This window comes from Arvicanthis niloticus, chromosome 11 (assembly GCF_011762505.2).
Source record: "Arvicanthis niloticus isolate mArvNil1 chromosome 11, mArvNil1.pat.X, whole genome shotgun sequence".
Taxonomy (NCBI): Eukaryota; Metazoa; Chordata; class Mammalia; order Rodentia; family Muridae; genus Arvicanthis; species Arvicanthis niloticus.
This window is the reverse complement of record NC_047668.1, coordinates 65,857,285-65,878,869: the sequence shown is the minus strand read 5'-3', so window position 1 is coordinate 65,878,869 and position 21,585 is coordinate 65,857,285. Positions and strand designations below refer to the sequence as shown.

The window sequence follows — 21,585 nt, the reverse complement described above, 5'->3', positions numbered from 1 at the left end:
TAGTTTGTGTGAAGGTATATGATAATGAGACTGTATTGAGTATCTGCTGAAGGTTATTCTCTGAGCCAGACAGGGAGAGACTTAAAGTCTAGGTTAAAGAGACCCTAAAGACTCATAATAATTAAGCTTCCTGCCTGTTTCAATTTCCCCCATTTATTGTTTATTTTGCAAGTTATTCAATAATTCTATTTGTTCTTAAGCAACCCAGAGAATAGAAGCAGCAGAATAAGTCAAGATCATGTAGATTTCATGAAACATTAATACAGTACATTTAAAAATTAACAGTTGGGGCTATGGTAGTTTGTTTGCCTAATATGTACACTGCCTTAATCTTTAGCACTACCAAAAAATAATGGATGGTTTATGCTAAATGAGAATTTAGTGTATTGTGTGACAGGCGGTCGGTAGTAAACAACAAACTTTTGACTAATCTTGACAAAATTAGTTTCTTTTTTGCCCCTAAGAATGGACAGACCATCTTGATTAACACATATGGTAAAACTCCACATTCTATACCCAGAGTTCTGCCAGTAGCATGTCTGAAAACTCCAAGTTAATATATTTATAGTGCTCTCCAAATGAAATTAACATGTTCTCTTCTTTTTCATTTGTTAGATTATGTCTAAGCACTTGGACAGCCCCCCAGCTATTCCTCCTAGGCAACCCACATCAAAAGCCTATTCCCCACGATATTCAATATCAGATCGGACCTCTATATCAGATCCTCCTGAAAGCCCTCCCTTGTTACCACCACGGGAACCTGTGAGGACACCTGATGTTTTCTCAAGCTCGCCATTACATCTCCAACCTCCTCCTTTGGGCAAAAAGAGTGATCATGGCAATGCCTTCTTCCCAAACAGCCCATCCCCCTTTACACCACCGCCTCCTCAAACCCCTTCTCCTCATGGCGTAAGAAGGCATCTGCCATCACCACCACTGACACAGGAAGTGGACCTCCATTCCATTGCTGGGCCTCCTATTCCTCCACGACAAAGCACTTCTCAACTTATCCCCAAACTCCCTCCAAAAACTTACAAAAGGGAGCACACACACCCATCCATGCATAGAGATGGACCACCACTGTTGGAGAATGCCCATTCTTCCTGAGTTCCTAAGCTGGGATATACAGTTTCCTAGCCCCAAATCCATTGCTGGCAATGGATGCACTGAACATGCCAGCACTGAGGAGTTCAAATGAGAACTCCAAACACTAACGACTCTACTTCAAGATGTAGTATAAGACAATGAATTTTAACCTATGTGGAATTATGAAATAAGATGGTATTCCAGCTTAGAATGTGGAGACTGATCTAGAGGAATTGGACAACTGATTGCACCTGGAAATCACGTGAAGGGACTTTTCTGGCCAATAGGCAGGAGTCCTCATATTGTGAACTGATCTTTATCATTAAAGGGATGAAAAACAGTCTAATGTCCAACAAGCCCATATGTTGACAGTTTTTGTAATTCAAAATATTATGCACTTTTAAAAAATCTTAAACAGGGATCTTCTCCTCCTCCTTTGTTTTCCTTTGCTTTACTCTTCTACTTTAGAATATTTTCGTAAAAATCATTCAGAGGACTGTGAGAAAAGGCTGTGGTACCTGACCTTGTTGAAATCAAGGCCCAGCACTGTACTACAGTCCTGTTTACAGATTATTACAGTGAATTGAATGGGTACCGAGGCTTCACCAAAGAGGTACTTTTTGTTATTGTTATTGTTTTAAGAATAATTATGCCAATTTTAAGAACATTCCCTACCTACCCCCACTCACAAAATGTGGTGGTGTTGCCTTCAAACAAAAAATTTCATGTCATTAACATGATGGAAGAAGAACATTTTAAAATGTAACTGTCAAGTATACTATTTACACTTAGGAGACTGTTAATCCATGCTAGACTGTCATCCCCCAGCCCCTTTGTCCCACAGAAGTTTACTGGTAATATATGTCCTGGCTCGTGGCTGTCCCTCTAACCGTACACAGATACGCAGGCACCCAATGTGAACAAGAGCACTCTCTGGGCCTCCCTGACACCTTTCATGTTTTACTAATAGTTGAGTAGTTAGCATACTTAGAATTACCTTGCATTGCCTAAATCATGTGTATATAGTGAATGTTATATAATATACCTGGACAGGTCTGTTTTTATTTAATTAAAGATAAACTACTTTGTTTGGCTGGCATATATTAAATTATTATATGGAGAAAATGGTTGATTCTTTTTTCTTTGGGTTGAAAAACATACAAACACTAAGTATAAAAGCACATGTGGTGGTACCTGGGTGTCTAGTTCTTACGGAATAATCTCACGTTGGAGTTTGGTATGAAGGGAAATACTGGCTTAAACTGGGATAGGCATCTTTTAAGCAGAACCTTGCAGCTTTTTAAAATTTCTTGAGCAATCATACATATTTGTGAAGATTTATATTGAACATTCTACTTTGCTTAAGATCTTCGGTTCCATCAGAGCTTCTCCTTAGTATCTTAGAGTATCTACCTGCATCCTTAATACCACATGATGATTCATGAAGCCTTGTACTGCTTTTCTGAGTCTAACAAATACTGTGATTGAAATGCATGCAACTTGAAAATGTTTTCTTATTCTCCATTATGTCTGTGAACTGTGTAGCATTCCATTCTTCAACAGTCATCACTATGTGCATGTGTCCTCAGTAATTCTGTTAACTGTGCCACATCATAGTGGCAACTTAGTATTTATTAGCGCATTAAATGTACATCTTGGTAGTGCAGTGTATAGTCTTTTAAGATCAGAAGAACATGAATTGTATCATCATGAGGCAGTCTATCTAGTTTGTTAGAGTTGATTCGTTTTCACTCAGCTATGGTAGCCATTTTTCTCTTTGTAAAAGGTCTCCTTTTTTTAAAAAGAGTCCTCACAAATTGATTTCAAATCCCTTGGCTGCAAAGTGTCCATTAGGCCATTCATTGAACAAATGACCATTGAACAAAAATAGCTAAGCATACTTACTCATGCTGCTCCGTATGACTGTAACGCACAGCCCCAAATCTCCCATGACTTTTTAGACCAGCCTAAATGTCCCTAGAATTTCCCATGGCTTATTGGTCACTGTTTGATGATCCCGTCCTTACTTCAAATGAGAATCTAAGAAAAGCAACATTAGAAACCCATTCAGTATCTCTGTGGCAAATGCTTTTTCCCCTTTCAGTCTGCCTGAGCCAACAAGGGAAGCAGAGCTCAGATCTGGAGTTGATTATATTTCTCCCAAAGGGAACCATTCTCAATTCCACTGTTCTAGGAGACCACTTCATCATGCAGCCATTTTATATGCATCATAGATGAGGATATTTTAATTCTCCAATATAACATTTTGGCAAAAATATTTTCTGCAGCAGTAACTGATTTTAAAAACTCTAATTGGATGCTCTGAGAAGGTAAGAAAGCTTTCTCCTTTTGTGAACCATTATCTGGCTGGCAGGTTTATCCTTAGTCATAACTGAAATGTACTTCTTCAGGGATAGGAAGTGGCAGAAGACAAATGCGCCATTAAGAACTGCATCTGAATTCAGGATATTACAAGGCAGTCAGTGCAGCAAAACTTGCTTAACTACGTTCCCAAATATGGGACATTTCTTCCAGAAATCAAAGTGTCAGCAAATGTTTTCTTATCCTTGGCTCACAAAGTAAAGGGAGTTTCTCTTGGTGGATCATTACCAATATACTAAAAATGCTTTTTCACAGCTAAGCACTTTGAAAAACAGGGACAGAAAAGTACGTGTTTCTTAATTTATTAAGACAAGATATTTATTTTTTTACTCCTTCAAACGTGTTTGAAGACTACAAATGACAAATACTGAAAATCTGCCTAATTGAAATTTTTTGCTTAAATAAAGGCTGTTGGGTATCAATTGTGAGTTTAGTAAGTTACTATTCTCCAACTCAATGTTTTAATGGATCTAAGATGAGCCAAGGGAATAAATAACAAATAAAAACAATCAGCAGAACAGTCTACTTAAGTACTGCTTAAGTCAAAGGCTATGCTATGATTCCAAATTCTTCCTTAATGCAAACCCAAAGTGGTATTTATCATAATGATCTTTTAATTAAGTTTTGCTCACGTTACTTTATTATCTTAATGGCTTAAGTTAGGGATATTTGGTGGTTCTGGAAAATTAATGGGGATGTTGTCCTAGCTAGAGTACATACAGAAGAAAATCTCTACTCTTTCTCCCTATTCAAAACCAAGACAACTATTTATTCCTGGCTTTCTGCTGCTGGATGGGTTTGCATGCTTTTTCCATCTCTGTTGTGTGCCTGTTTTACAGGTGTAGGTTCTGTGTATTCCATATTAATCTTTACCAGTAAATACACATCACAAGGTTACTTTCAGTTTGGCTGAAAGAGAATTGTGCAGTAAAATGTGAAGGAAAGCAATGATTTTATTCAATTTTTTTTTTCATTTGAAACACTACTAACTTTTAAAAATAATTTCATAGTCCCTTATACATAAGCCAATGAAATATTCTGAGTTCTAGTTAAGAAAAAAAGCATGAACTCTACATGATAAATCTAAACATAAAACACTTATAAGTTCTTTTGTAAGTTTCATGCCTTATTTTCCATTTTTGACACCATAAAGTGCATTTTCTGTCAACTGTGAGCAAATTTCCCTTTGCCTTTAATAAACATAGTGCATTAAGTAGCCAGTTGCTGAAAAATTACAAAGCAAGTTAGCTAAAGGTGGGTCACTTTGAGTGGGCCTGCCACTCAAAGAACCAGGATACACAAAAGATGCAAGTTGTACATGGTGTGGTCTTTAGTGCACCTGTGCAGATGCATGTCACCTTCAGTAGCTGCCAAATGTGCCTTTAATTAAAAACATCTCTAATTTTTTTTCTTCAAATCAAGTCAGAACTTAGGGACGGGAATAGGGCAGGGGACGTGGGGGGACAAATATCTGGTGAAATCACCAGAGAATTTGTTTGTCAAAGTGACATGTATAATTTTAGTTGCAATGTGTCTGTGTATATATGTGTATTTGCCTTTGTTTAGGAGCACAGTTATTTGCTGAAATAATTGTTAAAAAATGCTCTGTCAGTCTTACTTTGATGTAAGAACAAAGTGTGGTCTGTACATCTGATAATGGCCTTTGTACCTAACCATGTTTGTAGGTGATCTTTGTATTCTGTGTGCAGCAATACTTGGTTTGCGTTAAAGTGAAAATAATGGCTGTTATTTTTCTGGCATTACTAAGATAAATTGAAAAATAATAAAGAAAAATACCTTATATAGTCTACAAGTGTGTTATTTTGCATGTATTATTTCAAAGGGCAGTATTTTGAAGTTGTTAGTGATTCTAATTTAGTTTATATTTGTAATAGGTAGGTAGGTTGGCCTTTGGGTATACACAGGATGAAGTTTCAGAGGGCAGTTACATTTCCAAAAGAATGTGCTTGGGTGGTGCAACCAGCTGGTGTTGGGAAGATCGACTTTACAAGTCCTTTACAGTTTGGTGTGAAAGAGCTTATGATTGTATCTAAAAAACTTTGTAAATATAGAGGCACTCAGAGTGTACCATAAAATAAAAATATTAAATGATTATTAGATTCAGTCTATTTATTTCAAAATAAAGGCAAGCCAGGCCTGGTGGTACAGCTCTGTGAGTCCAGCTACTCAGCAGACTGTGTCAGGATATAATTCAAGGCACACCTGGGTAACAGTGAGTTCAAGGCCATCCTAAAACCTGTCTCAAAATAAGTGGTGTTGGGTGCTGCTCAGTGGTAGAGTGCTTGCTAACAGTGAAGCCCTAGTCTCATCCCCTGTACCAGAGAGAGAAGCAAAGCAAATGAAGCCTCAGCAAAAGGGTGTGTCAGGTCCTGACTGAGACCGAAGCTCAGTGCTCCTGGTGCTTGGAGGAAGGCCTGCATGGATGCCTGCATGTTGTCATCCTAAGAGCCCTTAGGGCCATGCTTCTCAACCTGTGCATCACCACTCCTCTGAGGAGTTGAATGACCTTTCAAAGGGGTCACCTAAGACTCTGGAAAACACAGATATTTACATTACAATTCATAACAGTAGCAAGATTACAGTTATGAAGTAGCGATGAAAATAATTTTGTGGCTGGGAGTCCCCACAACATGGTATTAAAGAGCTGCAGCATTAGGAGGGGTGAGAAGCACTGACTTAGAGGTTTGAATTGAAGAATGACAAGATCCACTTTCCACTCACCATGTATGGAGAATAAGTAAAATAAGAGCAGGAAAAGGGAGGCGAGTCCGACAAATGGTTGGACAAGGGCAATGGAGTGGAATCGAGGGCAAGGGCTGAGTTAGGAATGTATTACAACACCTACTTTACTACAGCCTGAACATCCTACCAAAAAACACAGAACAGTCAAGGTTTGGGGCCAGAGCAACAAGAATGAAGATTACTATTGACTGAGGTAGGGAAGATACTGTGGGAAAGGCTTAGATACAAGTTTGAACATTCAAAAAGTAAATCTGACATATTAAGTCAAAAGGAAAACAAATCCAAGAATGCTTAACAGCCACACGTCCTGCACGTCCGTCTCTAAATCACTGTGTGACAAGGAATCCCAACGTTACTGGAAGCATTGCTGTTTTGGGCTCTTACAGAAACTTATTAATGGCAATGTTTTGTGAAAAAGTTAGTTAATGTGAACACTAGATAATTTTATTGTCCTGTGTTATCTAAGACATTCAGTCATTCATCCTTAAGGCTTGCAACTAATTTTTTTCTTGAATATAAAATCAATGTGCCACTTATTAAGAAATACTTATCATGTGTACACATGTACTTTAATAAAATTAAATGTGTACTGCTTATTACATAGGTGACAAATTTAGGAATACAAAATCTCAGCCTAGGTAAACTTAAATGCAGCTCTGTAGACCAAGCTCCCAAATAACCCCACTCTAATGAAACTGAAACGGTTCTTGGAATCTGGGAATCACAGTGTCATCACTGAGATAACGTAAGAAAGATGAGGTGAAGCAGTAAGCCATCAGCTACCACAGAACTCCATTCCAGGAGTTTCACTAACAATCTAGTTTCAATCTCAGATGAGCTTAAACACTTACAAGATGAAATAGCCCAGCAAAAGAATCTTAGCACTGTAATCCACACGTCCATCTTTCTCAGAGGGTCCAATTCTGAACTCAGAGAAATAAGATGCTCCTTGCTTGGGCTTGTATGTAGATCCTTCAAGGGTGCCAAAGTTACTACTGGGACCTCCTAGTAGGAAAATCTGCATCTCTAGTGAAGTGGCGTCTTTCTGTCTGTCACCCCAATCATTTCCTGCAGACACCATTGGTCAGAGAGCTGGAGGGGTAGAGCAACTGTCTCATCTTGACTTCATCCATAATTCATATAATCATCATTATATCAAATATCACAAGTCACTAAAGACCCCACCTCTTTCAGTTTACAGTGCTATCTAGAAAAATTATCAAATGAGCCATAAGAAAATAAGGTAACCTATTTCTCTTGTAACTGGAGAGGTTTTTAATATCAGTGAGAGTGGCGTGGTATCCTTAACTGGTTCTGAACATGACTGTATCTTACTTCCTTTCTGATTGGCAGTTTCCTTTAAAAATGTGAGAGACTGAGCTGACAAAGCTAAAGTTCGACCACATGCAAAGTGGAAGTGATTTATGGAGCACAGAAAAAAAGCATAGCCTTGCCCTTGAGAGGACTTGCCTTCTTAATAGGAAGTAAGGCAAATATCAAAAGATGAACTAGTTGCACCACACAGGATCTCAGAAAAATCCTAAGGACCAGCTCAGCAGGGGGAGCCAGAGCGAGGGTAAGTGGAAGCAGGACTGAGCTGGAAACTGCATGGCCTACTAGCAGAGGGGAAAGCCTGGTTTAGTTGACAGTAGTTCATGCAGAACCACTAACAGTCGGAAAACTAGAAGCCCTGTTAGAGAGTGACCCTAAACTGTGACGTTGAGGACTCGGGAATCAGAGGCTAGACAAGAGCTGGGTTTCACTAAACTGTGTTTGGTAATATGGACATGCTAGAGACAATGGGAAGCAGGATTGCTTAGAGGTAGTGAGAACTGTACTCGTCCAGGGTCCAGTTAACAGGAAATAGGAACCCAGATTGGCAACATTACTATTCATTTAATAATGTACAATGGTGATGTGTGGATGGAGATGGGGTGTGCTATCAAAATAAAATCTGAGAGGCATGGAATATTTTAAAACTTTCAGTACCCTACTATTTTGATGACAAGCAGGTCATGACAGAAAGAGAATTCTTATTTTTGTTTATAGTTTAGTTGTTTCACTCTCCATGTCCAGATGGTTTGGCATTGTGCTTTTAAACACTGCCCAGAACAATTTTAGCATGATAAAAACCTGATTTCAATGGTCTATTAAACTCCAGGAAATAAAAACCTTAGTTGATATTTAAATATTGAAACTCCAAAAATTTGGTAGTAATCTTTTACATGTTTCACATTTAATTGTATGCTGAAAGATATGGTCCCACTTAATCACTAAACAAGGAGAATGTTGTAATACTTAAAAATTAAACACCCAACAGTGCATTCCTACAGAAGTACTGTCTGAAGAAATCAGTGTGAATATTAATCCTGTGTTTAGGCAACTGCCTACCAATGATGGAGTCAAATGGGTTACACCTCTTTGTCTTGTTTCTTCCTGTTCTAAATCTGATGTATGGGGTCTGTCAAGAAAAAGGATGCTGGTCATCTGGGACGTGTCAGGTTCAACAGCATACTTTATTACTCCAGAGCCAAGCAGGCCTTACTCAAGTAGGACTGAGTCCTCTACTTGGGCTATAAAAGCTTCTCTTTATTACCTCCTTGGAGACTTGAGTAGTACATTCCTGGCATTTGTTTGTAGTAACCACTGTATAAATGTGACCATTAAATAACTGGTGCTGGGGTCAGCTTCTGTCTAGACTAAAGGAAAGTTTCAGGGCTGGAAGGTAACTCAGTGGCTGAGCACTTGCCTGGCATGCCCTAGACCCTGGGTGCAAAGCCTTGGAAAGAAGATGGAGCTAAGTCAGTGCTCTTTTCCTCCAGGACTATCTGGGCTTGGGTGGATCTAACCCTCGTGAGATCTACTGGATCTGTGATTGTTGCAGTCCCCAACACAGCCCACACAAGGAAAGTAGTTCTTTGTCTTTGGCCCCATCCCTGTTCTCTTTACTGATTTTCATAACCATAGAACAAGTTGGAGAGCACTGTATCTTTAAATTTTGAAGCTTCTAAGTCATATTTTAAGGACAAACTCTTTAGAACTCTGATTTGTACACATAAAATTCAGTTCTATTAACCCTATGCCTTAAGGGATGATATATTATCCCTTGAGGTCTGGAAAGATATGAAGCAAGACACAATTGGATGCTCACATAGAGTGTTCTAGTCTAAGCACAGTAGGATGAATTCATGAACTATGCATTAAAATTCCTAGGAAGCACAAAATTCACATCCATACTAAAAATGAACATGCTTATTATTATACTTGGGGAATGACTTCAAGGTGCAAGTTTTTGTTCTTACAAACATTTATTTTCCTCCAAATTTAGTATGTTTTTTTTTTCTGTAGTGATGTGGAAAGTCTTCATTTCCCTTTTCCCAAGTGTTGAGGTTCATAAAGCCAAGTCTTAACCATAGACTAATCTTCATCTCTTCAATATCTTGTATGTTGATTTAGTTTCATATGTAAATATTTATATTAGTTTTCCTTAGGGATTTATACATTGAGATATATATATATTCCTGCAGAGATATATACAAGCTTTTACCCTCCTCTTACCACTTGACAATACAACTGTAAATGTATTTACACAGCTGTTCCTTGGTCAAGGTCATTTGCAAGAGCAAGTCGGTTTCTGAAGAAATCTTGTTTGGTGGGTGAAGGATCCATTGAGGGGTTCTCATTAGTTTTTTCCCTGTATTCTGATCCACTGGACCTAAAATCTCAGCACACAGATAAAGTACAGGTTGATTTGGTTTTAATTGTTTTCAAGTATTTTATCTATCCAAATTGTTTTGCATTTGTAAAACAGTTGCCTCCTAGAGCTGGAATCACTTTTTACTCCCCTGGATTTCAAAACTTAAGATTTGTGTATCTAAACTTTGCAGTGAACATACAGAATCTCTCTCTAATGCTCCATGGGGGCTACTGTGACAACTACATATGTCAGTGTAAGTTACCGTGTAAACGCACTATAGCAGGAATAAGGCTCAAAAATATAACTACTCCACAGGTAACCAAGGCCCTTACATTGAAATGGTCATCAGGGGCCCTTGCTTAATCTAGACATCACATTACAAACTCTTGCTTTTGCTTGTTTTCATTTTTAAAGGAAAGATTTATTGAAACCAACCACACATATATGCTACATTTGGTAGAATGCAGAAATCAGTACAGTTGTCTCAACCACCACAAAGGAAACCAAGACTAATCAATAGTCAGCCCAGTCCATTGAGTGCCCAGTCGAGGGTGCATTCTTCCTTTCTCTTGGTTAAGCCAGTTAGGCAATCCATTCCAGATCTGTACCTTCTCCAGTCTGTTCATGTCAGAAGTCCCTAGAGGGAGGAGGCTTTCTGGAAATAATCTCTTATACAACTAGACTGAAGTCCTCTCACTAATTTAAACTTTGAGCTTGAATGGGTAAAAGTAGCCCAGTAACCACGAACCAGCATCAGAGTCCTACTTAGAACGTATGAAAGCGATGTTCCAAAGTGCCTGTTGAAGTGAACAATTTCTCCATACACTGCATCAGGCATGCTTTCCCTAAACACAAGCGCAGGGTAACTTGCCTCTGAGTTCTTCCACTGTCATCGGTACACTATTTTTGTGTCCTTGTTTGTTTGAGGACATTTCTGTTGGTTGCTTTTTTTTCTTTGTATGTGGGGGGATGCTTTACTTGGTTCTACTTTGATGGTCAGGGGATCCCCCATAGGGGCCCTCACACAAGGCAAGTGCTCTACTGCAATGTGTCCCCAGCCCAGGTCCTTGTTATTAATAATTATTGCCATCAATTATGAATCTGTACTTACTAAGTTTATTGGGAAGAATTCAAACATCCTTTTCTATTCTCCAAGTAAAAATACTGGCCCTACAGAAACACTACAGATGTCTGAAAACTTAATAAATGGACTAGATATTTTTATTTTTCAATTTGATAACAGAAATGAAGCCATAGCTACCTAGCATGCTTTTACTTCTGGTTAGAAAGGAATACTTTCCCACTATTCTAATAGAGAATAAGTTTTCTCTCAGCTTCAGAACACCTGGGTACTCATGGGATAAAAAAATATCTGAGTAGGGTAAACTCTTTTCAGGGGTCAGCCTAAACTCCCTAGAAACAGACTCACAACTTCCCCAAAACTCCAGGCTTGCTTTCAGCTCTCAGAACTCCTGCCTCCCTCCAGTTCAGATCATCCCTGGTTGGCATAGTTGTGCCCCAAATGTTAGTAAATTACATCCTGGCTATTCATTCTTTCCCTGTCTTCTGCTCTGTGGGAGCCTAGAAGCCCTTCCTTTTGGCTTATAGCAGGGAGCAGGAGTTCAATTCCTATTGTCTATTCTCGACTGTTTTCCCTCATGAAAATTTCTCAATGAAGTCATTAGTCTACAATGAAAGCCTTCACCTCACGGATTCCCTCTTACTTACATCTGATCTCTCCAAAGCCCAACATGTCATACTTTCAGGTTCCCACATGCAACTGTTTGGAGTTTACCTGGAAATGGGAAAGCTTTGATGTCACCACCAGCCCCAAGGACCACAGAAATCTTCACCAGTTGAGTTCCCATTTCTGAAACAAATGCCAAAATCGCCCTGTCTAGTTTCCACAAACTCAGCTCAGACTTTTTTTTTTTAAACTGCTCTTCTTACAAAATGTACCTTCCCTTTGTTTCTAGTACAAATGTCTACATTCCTGAATATTAATTACTAGGTAATTAGTGGCTAACTTACTAATTGTTTTCAAAATACAGAATTCTACTGTAGCAACCATTCCAAGCTCATTCTCACCTTTTTAAAGACAATTTTAGCTGACTTTTATAATCCTCATACTACAGGTATACCTGGACTCGTCCAAAGGTGTAGGTGTAAATAATACCAGGAAAAATACCCTGCAAAATCTAGGAGAAAGAGATAGTGTGTTTTTTTTTATTCCCTTTCTTTGTTATTTTGGCAGGCTGCATCTAAGCAGATACTAAAGGGACAAGCAGGAACTCTCTAGGAAGGGTACAATGGCTGCCAATATATTCTGACACATTGTTATCCAATAATTAGACAGAAACGGAAATGGACAGAAACAGAATGGACTTGTTACTAACCTTCCTTCAAATGACAGCAAAAAAGAAAATTGCAAGCTGGGTAGGTCAGTAAATACAGTTTTGTAACAGATAACTAAAAACACTGGATTAGGGAACGGAGGTCTAATCAAGTGCCCAGAATCTCCAACAGAGAAAGACTTGGTTCTCTGTTATGAAAGACTACCTTCCTTGAAAGAGTTAGGGCTTTCAGATAAAGAGGTAAGTCTTCCATGGCACTTACAGGGTGGTGAGTAAGCACTCTCTTAATATGTGCTATACACTATAAATTGCAGCTATGCTGCCCTTACATTCAACTATGAGCTTCAAATGGGCAGGAGCTAGTTCTTCTACTTGCTTTGTGCTAGGCAGAACCTAGAACACTAATGGCAGTTATATAACTGACTCTGGACGACCTACTGAGAAGCATTAACAGTCAGAGTTGGTAATCTAAGTCTCTCCTCCTTTTAAAGCCTCCCCTCTTGAATTTGAAGTTTACATAAGGAAACTAAATGAAATGTGACAGAACTACAAAGTGGTAAAAGGAAGAGTAGGCTTGGGGTGGGTGTTAGGAGGTAGAAGAAATAAATACAAAGGAACAACTGATTTTTAGAATCTGCTTTCTGTTCTATGCACTTTCCACAGGGAGGCAGATACAAAAACTCTGAGAGGACACCAAACAAAAAAGGGCTCACTGACAATCGATATATAAGCTGCAGAAGTACTCCTGACCATGTGTAAATGAGATAGATTTGATGCCATTGGTGGAGGGAGTGTGATAACTGGACTAAAAATAGTCATATAAATTACAAAGTACTAAAAAGGAAGAAAAAGGGTGAAAAAATATAATCAGCATTAAGAGGCCATCTTCTTTATCTTCTACTGCCCACAAAATGCACGCTAAAAAGTGGAGGCTCCATCTCCGCTCTGCTGCTCACCTGTTTACACAGTCTCTTCCCACCGCTCTGCCCAGATCAGAGTACTCACTCAAGAATAAGAGTTATACATAAAGACACAAAAGCATCTGCCTCAGCTTTGATGACAGTCTGGGTTTAAGACTTTGACAGTGTCCATAAATACTCTTCTGGGGGATAGTTTATCTTTCATCTTACTCTAAGGGAGGAGGGGTAAGGATTCAGTCAAGCATTAGCTTTTCCTATCAGGTCTGTCCCTATTATCTAAGAACCACATTTAAAATGTGTAAAGTCATTTAACATTCTCAGACTGTAAGTGTAAGTGTAAGACTTCATTTCTGACCAGCGCTGGGCAGCTTTCAGGGACCTATGACCTGGCATTTGCCCAGGGAAAATGTGCCTGAGATGGAAACAATAAAAGGGTTACCCTTTTCCTCAAATATCGTGGGCACTTTTTCAGAATATTTTTTATGATGTCAACTTGACTCTGCCTTTTGAATCCTTGTGGGCATGAGCATTCGGCCCTCCCAGCCTCAGAGGGAAGAGAACCCTTTCTCAGGTTTTCTGTTGCATCTGGTTCCATGCCTAGCTTCATCCCGAAGCAGCACTCTGGGTGTGTGGGGCCACCAGCCAAACAAGCCCCTATGGAACAAAAAGTGTGTCAGTGTAGAGAGGACCGAACCTCAGAAGGCTTTAGGGGAGGGAGGCAGCAAGCCCCAAGCATGACACGGGTGGCTTTCCTGCGAAGCCAGACTTTGGAGTGATTCTAGTACCCAGGTTTAGCTACTTAAGGTCACTGGGCTTGCTGTCAACTGACTTCCTGACACACAAAATGGTTTGACGGTTTTCTACCTGTACCTCACCTTTTACAATAATCTAGGTTTAAGTCATTAATAATCTCCATATAAATTCCTCTAGAAGGGATAGTTTATCTTTCATCCTATGTATTCCTGGGTTCAGAGTGCAATTTCCTGTGCAATGGCTGGGACCATGTCATTCATGATCCTATATGCATGTTTGGAACTGTGCTCACATACAAGAATGGTGTATTCACATCTGAGTTAAAGGCACAAGCCCTTCTCTCTATAATACCATACTGAAGTGTGCTCCTTAACAGACTTTCCATGGTCTTCAGATGACAATGCCAGATGAAGCTGTTTAACTTGCTTCTTTAATCCTTGCCACTCTCCAAGGATTTCCTAAGCACAAAGCTATAGTAAGACCACCTGCATGGTGCTGACTGTTCTAGACCACATCTTCTAAGCTGGGAAAACCTGCCAGAGGAAGACAGTGGCTCCACCTTCCCCTCTACTCAGAAAATACTTCCCATTCCAAATACAAAGGACAGTGCCATTACTGTTGATAGTGATGTAACTAATGCAGACTGATCTAAGAAAGGACTAAGAGAATCCACTGACCTCTTCCCTAAGAAACATGTCCAACATTGCCGGAGGACTGAAGGCAACTAACCAGCATGGATCTGGAGAGCTACAGCAAGTCATCTGCATTATACCAAGGTCCATGGGGGCAGGGAGCTCAAGAAAGATTAAAACCTGGTCTTCTATAATATTTAAAATTATAGGCCCAACAGGACATTCATTTCTTGGTTTGGGCAATATAACTGACTACTCAGACTAAGCTACAATAAAGTCAAAGTATAAATAAAGCAAATATACATACTACAAAGACTCTAATTTCTTGAGCAATCTCCCACCCAGTGTGGGAGTATTTTTCAGAGAACCCAGCTAGAATCATCCAGCTTCTATTTCAGACAACCCACTAATTCTCCCCTGAGTTGGACAGTTCCAGGCAGGTGCATTTTTAGGGTGTGCCTTCTCTTCCTCTTCACTTTGGCTAGTGCTGCCCCCAGATATAAAGGGGCAAATCTCCTCCCTGTGCCTTGTATGACTGATAGGGCTTTTTTAAAAAAACAAACAAACAAACAAACAAACATCTCTTTGAGAATCAGGAACTTGTAAAGGAACCAATGGTAGATCTGTTGCCAATTATTTTCCAGTCTAGTGCTCAGTCACTATAAATGGTAGGAGGTGATAAACAATTGTTTCTTTGGGGAATCTTATGATATAAAAATTATCCAACAGACTCAAGCAGTGTGTATCCTTAGGTGTTCTGAATTCTTCAAAGGATTTAGAACCTAAATCCCAAGTTCAGACTGGCAAGTTGTCTGCTTCTTCCTAGTCATGTCATTAGCAGTTATAGACCAAGAAAAACCTATATCCACAATCCTAGAGAGGGATAAAACAGTTCTCAAGCCTCAGTCCCTACATAAAGTGGCTGGAGGGTCCATCAACAGTCATGCATGCATTAGGCTGCCTAGCAAAACTGGAAGGAGACTGTAGGGCTGTGGTTAACTGCATGGAAGGAGACTGTAGGGCTGTGGTTAACTGTAGAACCGATGTTCTTCTTTCCTCTTCCTCCTCCTTCTAGTAACAACAGGCAAGGACCAACAATCAGATACCCACTAATCTCAACATCACCCTCCCACTGCAGGAAAATTAGACAAATCATTTAAAAAAAAAAAAAAGAAAGAAAGAAAGAAAGAAAGCCAACTGCAGGCTTTCTCCCACTTCTTCCATCAAGACCACTATCTAAATCAACCAGTAACTCTATCTTCCAGGAGAAAGTGATTTCCCAGTAAACTTTCAAAGGCAACAATAACATCTTCATTTAGTTTTTCTAATAATTGAAAAACAGACTTGAGATTGAAAACTACTTAAAATGATCTCTAATAAGAGGAAGTAAATAGCAAGCAAATCTCCCTAAGGGAGAGGAAGGCAGGTCTAAGGACCAGGGGCAGTGCAAACAGCAGCCACCCAGGCAGGCAAAGGCTGAACTGCTGAATCACTTGGGGGGTGTCACATCTCCCTCACTGGGGCCTGGCCCTACCTCCCAATCTTCAACATGACACTGGCCAAAATGCCTGCAACAATAATGCTTCATGCAACAATAAGACTTAGGAAGAATAAGGCAAGGACATCTTTTGTTTCACATCTAATTTGGACACTCTGAAAGTCTTCAATAGGACCTGAGCAAATCCATCGTTCAGGGAAAGCCCTTACACAGTTGTCAATACACATTTCTAAAACTGTGGATGCTGAGGCCCCTGAGGGCAGAAGGGCTGTGATACCCGCAGAGCACTTTCCACACCCAGCTCCTCCCAGAAAGGAGCATGCCCCGCTCAATTCATTTGTCAGGAAAGCCCCTCTGTTAACTCCTCTCAAAGCAACTTTAAGAATGAGGAGGAAGGATTTTAAGAAGTGGCAGGGGAGCTGAGTTTGCTTCTGTTCAGAAATTGGATACAAACACTAAATTTAAAACAGTTGTGTATGACGGGCTACTTAGTAATCACTACTGTTAAATCTCAGGTTTCTGTTAGAGGGAAATGGGTCACAGCACTGTTTTATCTAAGGGCTACTCACTTCTTTTTAAAGAGCTTGCGGAATGAGCTTCGAAAGCCCCCTTTCTGGTCTGGCCTGGGATTTTGATCGCTGAAAGAAGTCTGTTCACTCTCTCTTTCTTCCTTTGGACAGAATCGAGTGGCATCCTCTAGGTGCATCTCCTGAAAAGACAAAAAAAGAATGCTATTTCACTCTTTTCCAAAAAATCTGCCCTGGCTGTGGGATGGTTCCTTAGCTTTGCCACTTGCCTCTCCCACTTCCAAGACTACCTGGGGCAGGAGAAAGCTCACCTCACAAGTTGCCCTCTGTCCTCCTTTGGTTTCTATTGCTGTGATAAATAACAGCCATGACCCAAAAGCAACTTGGGAAAGATTACACTTCCAGCTAATAGTCCAGCACTGAGAAAAGGCAGGACTAGACCTTAGGGCAGTAACCTGGAGACAGGAACTGAAGCAGGAACCATGGAGAAACACTACTCTCCTAGGCTTGCTCAGACTGATTTAGAACATCTGCCTGGGACAGCACCCCTCCACCCACCCACACAGCCTGGGTCCTCCTCTACCCATTAGCAATCAAGAAAATGCCCCTACAGGCCTGGCTCCAGCACCTGATGGAGGCATTTTCTTAGTTTAAGTTTTTCTTTCCTGATGACTCTAGTTTCTACTAAGCTGATAAAAGATTAATCAGTACATTTTCTGACCTCGACATGCTTGCTGTGGTACACATACTAGCAATGAATGTATTTTCTTTTCTTTCTTCTTCTTCTTTTTTTTTAATGTGTATGGATACTTTGCCTGTTTCTATGTCTGTGTACCACGTGTATGTCTTCCAGAGGCCAGAAGAAGGCATTGGATCTCCCAGAACTGGAGTCACAGATAGCTGTGAGCCGCCATGTAGATGCTGAGGATTGATCCTGGGTCTTTTGGAAGAGCAGCCAGTGCTCTTAACCACTGAGCCATCTCTATAGCTCCCATAAATATAGAGAATAAACTTTGTTCTGGCATCAGCTGTGCCTTGCTGAATAAGCCAACACTTAACCCCTGGCAGTGTTGGAAATGTTTCTCTTTCTACAAAATAAGAAAACTTAATATTTAGGGTTTTTATTACTATTGTTAACAAAATAGATAAATTAGGATGCTCAATAATGTAACCATAATTTTAAAGTTGTATTCATAATTCTGTATTTTATGGAGTTAGAGGTCAGAACTATTGAGAAATATCAACTGATATATCTAAATTATAAATATGCTTTCAATCTACTTATATAATTCAGTCCATATTTAGAGTACAATTAAAAAATAGAGATACTTTTTGTGTACTTGTTTAATTTCAAATGTGAGGATGTATTACTATGTGTACATATATTTAAAGTATATATATATGTATATATATGTATATATATATATATGAATGTGTTAGGTATGTACACATACTTATATCCTACATGAACAGAATATTTACATTGAAGTGAATGTAATTCAAAAACAATCTAAAAGCAGCTGCTTAATTTTGAGTAGCCCTATGTTTTCATTTGTATACGCTCAGCCCAGGGAGTGGCACTATTGGAAGGTGTGGCCCTGTTGAAGTAGGTGTGTCACTGTGGGTGTGGGTTTTAAGACCCTCATCCTAGCTGCCTGGAAACCAGTATTCTGCTAGCAGCCTTCAGATGAAGATGTAGAATTCTCAGCTCCTCCTGCATCATAACTGGATGCTGCCATGTTCCTACCTTGATGATACTGGACTGAACCTCTGAACATGTAAGCCAGCCCCAATTAAATGTTGTCCTTTATAAGAGTTGCCTTGGTCATGATGTCTGTTCACAGCAGGAAAACCCTAACTAAGACAGAGTTGGTACCAAGAGTGGGTTTTGTTGTGATAAGTCTGACTATGCTTTTGTTTGGAAAAATATGGATTTTGGGATTTTGGATCCAGAAAGCAATGTAATACTTTAAATGGGGGTTAATGGGCCATCCCAGTAGGAATATGGGAGCCTTTGTTGCTGCCAGTAATTTGAACTGTGCAGAACTGGCCCAAGAGACTTCAGAGAAAAAGAATTTCAGTATGTGGTGTAGTGACTGTTGTGGTGGTATTTTAGTTAAGAATGAGCATGCTTTTTACCCTTGTCTGAAGAGTCTACCTGAGGCTAAGGTAAAGAGATTTATATTAATTACATTGACGAAGGGAATCTCAAAAAAAAAAAAAAAAAAAAAAAAGAAATCTAGCAGAGACTTTGTTCTTTGTTCTCTGGTTAAGTCTCATGAAGAACACTTTAAACATGCATACCAAGGTGAGAAAGAAAAATTATAAAACACATGGTATTAAAAGTGTACCAGGAAGTGAAATGGAGCTGAATTCTGTGTTCAAGGATATTACACTGAACTAAGAGAGTAGTGACCTTGGAGCAAGATCCCACCAGCCAAATTTAGGTCCAGGCATGGTAGTGAAAGCTTTTAATCCCAGGAGACAAAAACAAGCAGATCTGAGTTTAAGGCCAGCCTAGAACACAGCAAGTTATAGGTGAAGAAAAACTTAATCTAGGCTTGGTGACCCACACCTTTAATCCCAGTGCTTAGGAGACAGGCATGCAGATCTGAGTTCAGTCAGTCTACAGAGCAATTCCAGGACAGCCAAGTTTAGGCAGTGAAGGAGATGGCAAACAGAAAGCTAGTGATAATGTAATAGAACAAGAGGGCCATGTCCCAGCCCCAGCAAGCAGCAGAACTCAGCAGCTTTGATCACATGGCTCTGGCTTTAGAGTCCAGAATAGAAGGGACTACTGGGACAATTGATGCTGGTTAGCTGGCATCAATTAAGAAATTAGCAGTGATTAAGAAGAAATCAGCATCACTGAAGTGAAATCTTCTGGGAAGTGTTTTCTGAGAGCACAAAGAAGCTGTGTTCCAGAGATAGGCAAGGTTGTATCTCATGCTGTAACTGTACTTGGTTATATGTAAGAGTTACCCAAGTGGTACCATTTTTGAAGGCATGAAGGGGTCATGGAGAGCAGTTGAGGCTTGGCACTGTGAGAGGCCATAGAAGGCCATTGGTGAAGGTGCAGTCTCAGTTGTAGTTTACAGCCCAGGATTGAAGGGGTCATGCACAGGATTTGAGACTTGGCACCAAGAAGAGGCTTATTGGTGAAGCCTAGTTGCAGCAGAAGACCCCAGTGTACTGGAGATGCCAGTACCATGGGATGGTCATCAAGAATAGCAGCGGCAGTGGAGTGAATCAACCTGAACTTAGAGTGCTACAGAGGGCAGAGCTGGAGAGGTGACGCCATCCCTTTGAAGGAGCCCAGAAGATCATGTGTGGATCCCAGACATTGAAACAAGAAGCTGTAACATTGAAGTTGCCTTGGAGAATCTAAGATGTTCGAGATGCCAGAGCCATGGAGCTATCCATTGAGGAAAGTTGCTAACAGGGAATAGAACTAGCCCAGGAGAAAGAAGTTTGTTGCAGCCAACAAAGACAAAAAAGAAGTTGGAGATCTGAAGACTGCCTTAAAATCAGACATGGAGATGCAGAGATCGGAGTTTGCCCAGCTGGTTTTCCTGTCTTGCTTTGGGGATTACAGTTAAATGATTGGACGAATATCAAAAGAGACTTTGAACTTTGGACTTTTAACATTGTTGAGACTGCTATAGACTATGGGGACTTTTGGAGTTAGACTAAAAGTATTTTGCATTATGCTATGTTTAGGTATGGCCCCCCATAGACTCATATGTTTGAACAAGCCTATGGGGGCCAGGAAGTGGAATGTGATGGTTTGTATATGCTTGGAACTATTAGAAGGTGTGGCCCTGTTGGAGTAGCTGTGTCACTGTGGGTATGGGCTTTAAGACCCTCATCCTAGCTGCCTGGAAGCCAGTATTTCACTAGCAGCCTTCAGGTGAAGAGATAGAACTCTCAGCTCCTCCTGCACCATGCCTGCCTGGATGCTGCCATGTTCCCGTCATGATGATCATGGACTGAAACTCTGAACATGTAAGCCAGCCCCAATTAAATGTTGTCCTTATAAGAATTGCCTTGGTCATGGTGTCTGTACCCTAAGAAGTCAAAGCAGAAAACACACCGGTCAAAGCAGAAACCAGTGCCCTGCCAGTGCAGCTGAGTGGTTGAGTGCTTGTGAGGAGCAAAGCATGGGCAAAGGTTTTTCTTTGAAACATCTAGATCTGACTTTGAGACTTCCACTTGGGGTTGTAGCAGCCGACCCAAAAAGTCTCTGAGATGCCACTAAGATTCCTAACTAAACCATGGAGACCAGGTGTCCTTGTGGTTTAGTGTAATGTTTCTCAAAGTACACTCCTGGTACCCTAGGATAATCTACCCTTGCTTTTACCTAAAAATACGGATTCTTAAGCCCCAGTCTGGACTCTCTAAAGCAGGAATCTCTGGTGTATACATAATTGTTACACATACTTAGATATGAAAGCCAGGGGTTTCAAGCAGGCTTCTGCCTGATCCACTTACTGTTTATATCAAAGGTCTATGAATCCTAAATAGTAGTTTCTGATTCAGTAGGTCAATCTACAGATTCTGGATTTATAAAATTTATTAAATTATAAAATGTAAAAGTAATGCATGCACTATTACCTCCAAGACCACATTGTGGGAGGTCTCTGCAGGAAGTAAGGCATGGCTATACTGTTGGCCAAAACACCTTCTGGAGATAGGACACTCCGGACTGAGAATTTCGGAGACCTTTGGAGCAGGAAGGGGCTTGATTTTACCTCCTATCAACTGTGGACCTCCACTAAAGTGATCTTTAACTCAACACCAAATCCTTCATTCAGGAAAACCATAAATTATTTATGGAAAATCTGCCTGTGGAACCATGTCTTAATATTGTTCATCAGTATAGCATTTCATACTTTACAAAATGTGCTCTCAAACTATCTTTTTTGACTGCATCTTCATAACCCTGTGAGGTAGATATGATCTACTTTTTAAAA

At 40.0% G+C, this 21,585-nt stretch overlaps 2 protein-coding genes across 18 annotated transcripts in view; one reads left to right on the top strand and one right to left on the bottom strand.

Moving 5' to 3' along the window:
• Sos1 (SOS Ras/Rac guanine nucleotide exchange factor 1) overlaps positions 1-5,269 on the top strand; it is an 84,035-nt gene extending 78,766 nt beyond the window's left edge. For all 3 annotated transcript variants that reach the window (XM_076942325.1, XM_034514159.2, XM_076942326.1), the window contains one exon: positions 616-5,269. In XM_076942325.1, coding sequence (XP_076798440.1) covers positions 616-1,107 — 492 coding nt within the window. In that variant the 3' untranslated portion in view covers positions 1,108-5,269. The remainder of the gene's footprint in view (positions 1-615) is intronic.
• Positions 1-21,585, bottom strand: part of Arhgef33 (Rho guanine nucleotide exchange factor 33) — a 121,761-nt gene that overhangs the window by 29,931 nt on the left and 70,245 nt on the right. For 5 of the 15 annotated variants that reach the window (XM_076942327.1, XM_076942331.1, XM_076942332.1 and 2 more), the window contains 2 exons: positions 16,655-16,794; positions 9,521-9,946 (listed from right to left, as the gene is read on the bottom strand). In XM_076942327.1, the coding sequence (XP_076798442.1) occupies positions 9,817-9,946; positions 16,655-16,794 (270 nt within the window). In that variant the 3' untranslated portion in view covers positions 9,521-9,816. Of the gene's footprint in view, positions 1-9,520; positions 9,954-9,981; positions 11,799-12,132; positions 13,857-15,143; positions 15,659-16,654; positions 16,795-21,585 lie in introns of those variants that run through there. The other 10 variants (XM_076942333.1, XM_076942337.1, XM_076942334.1 and 7 more) reach the window with 9 other exon arrangements.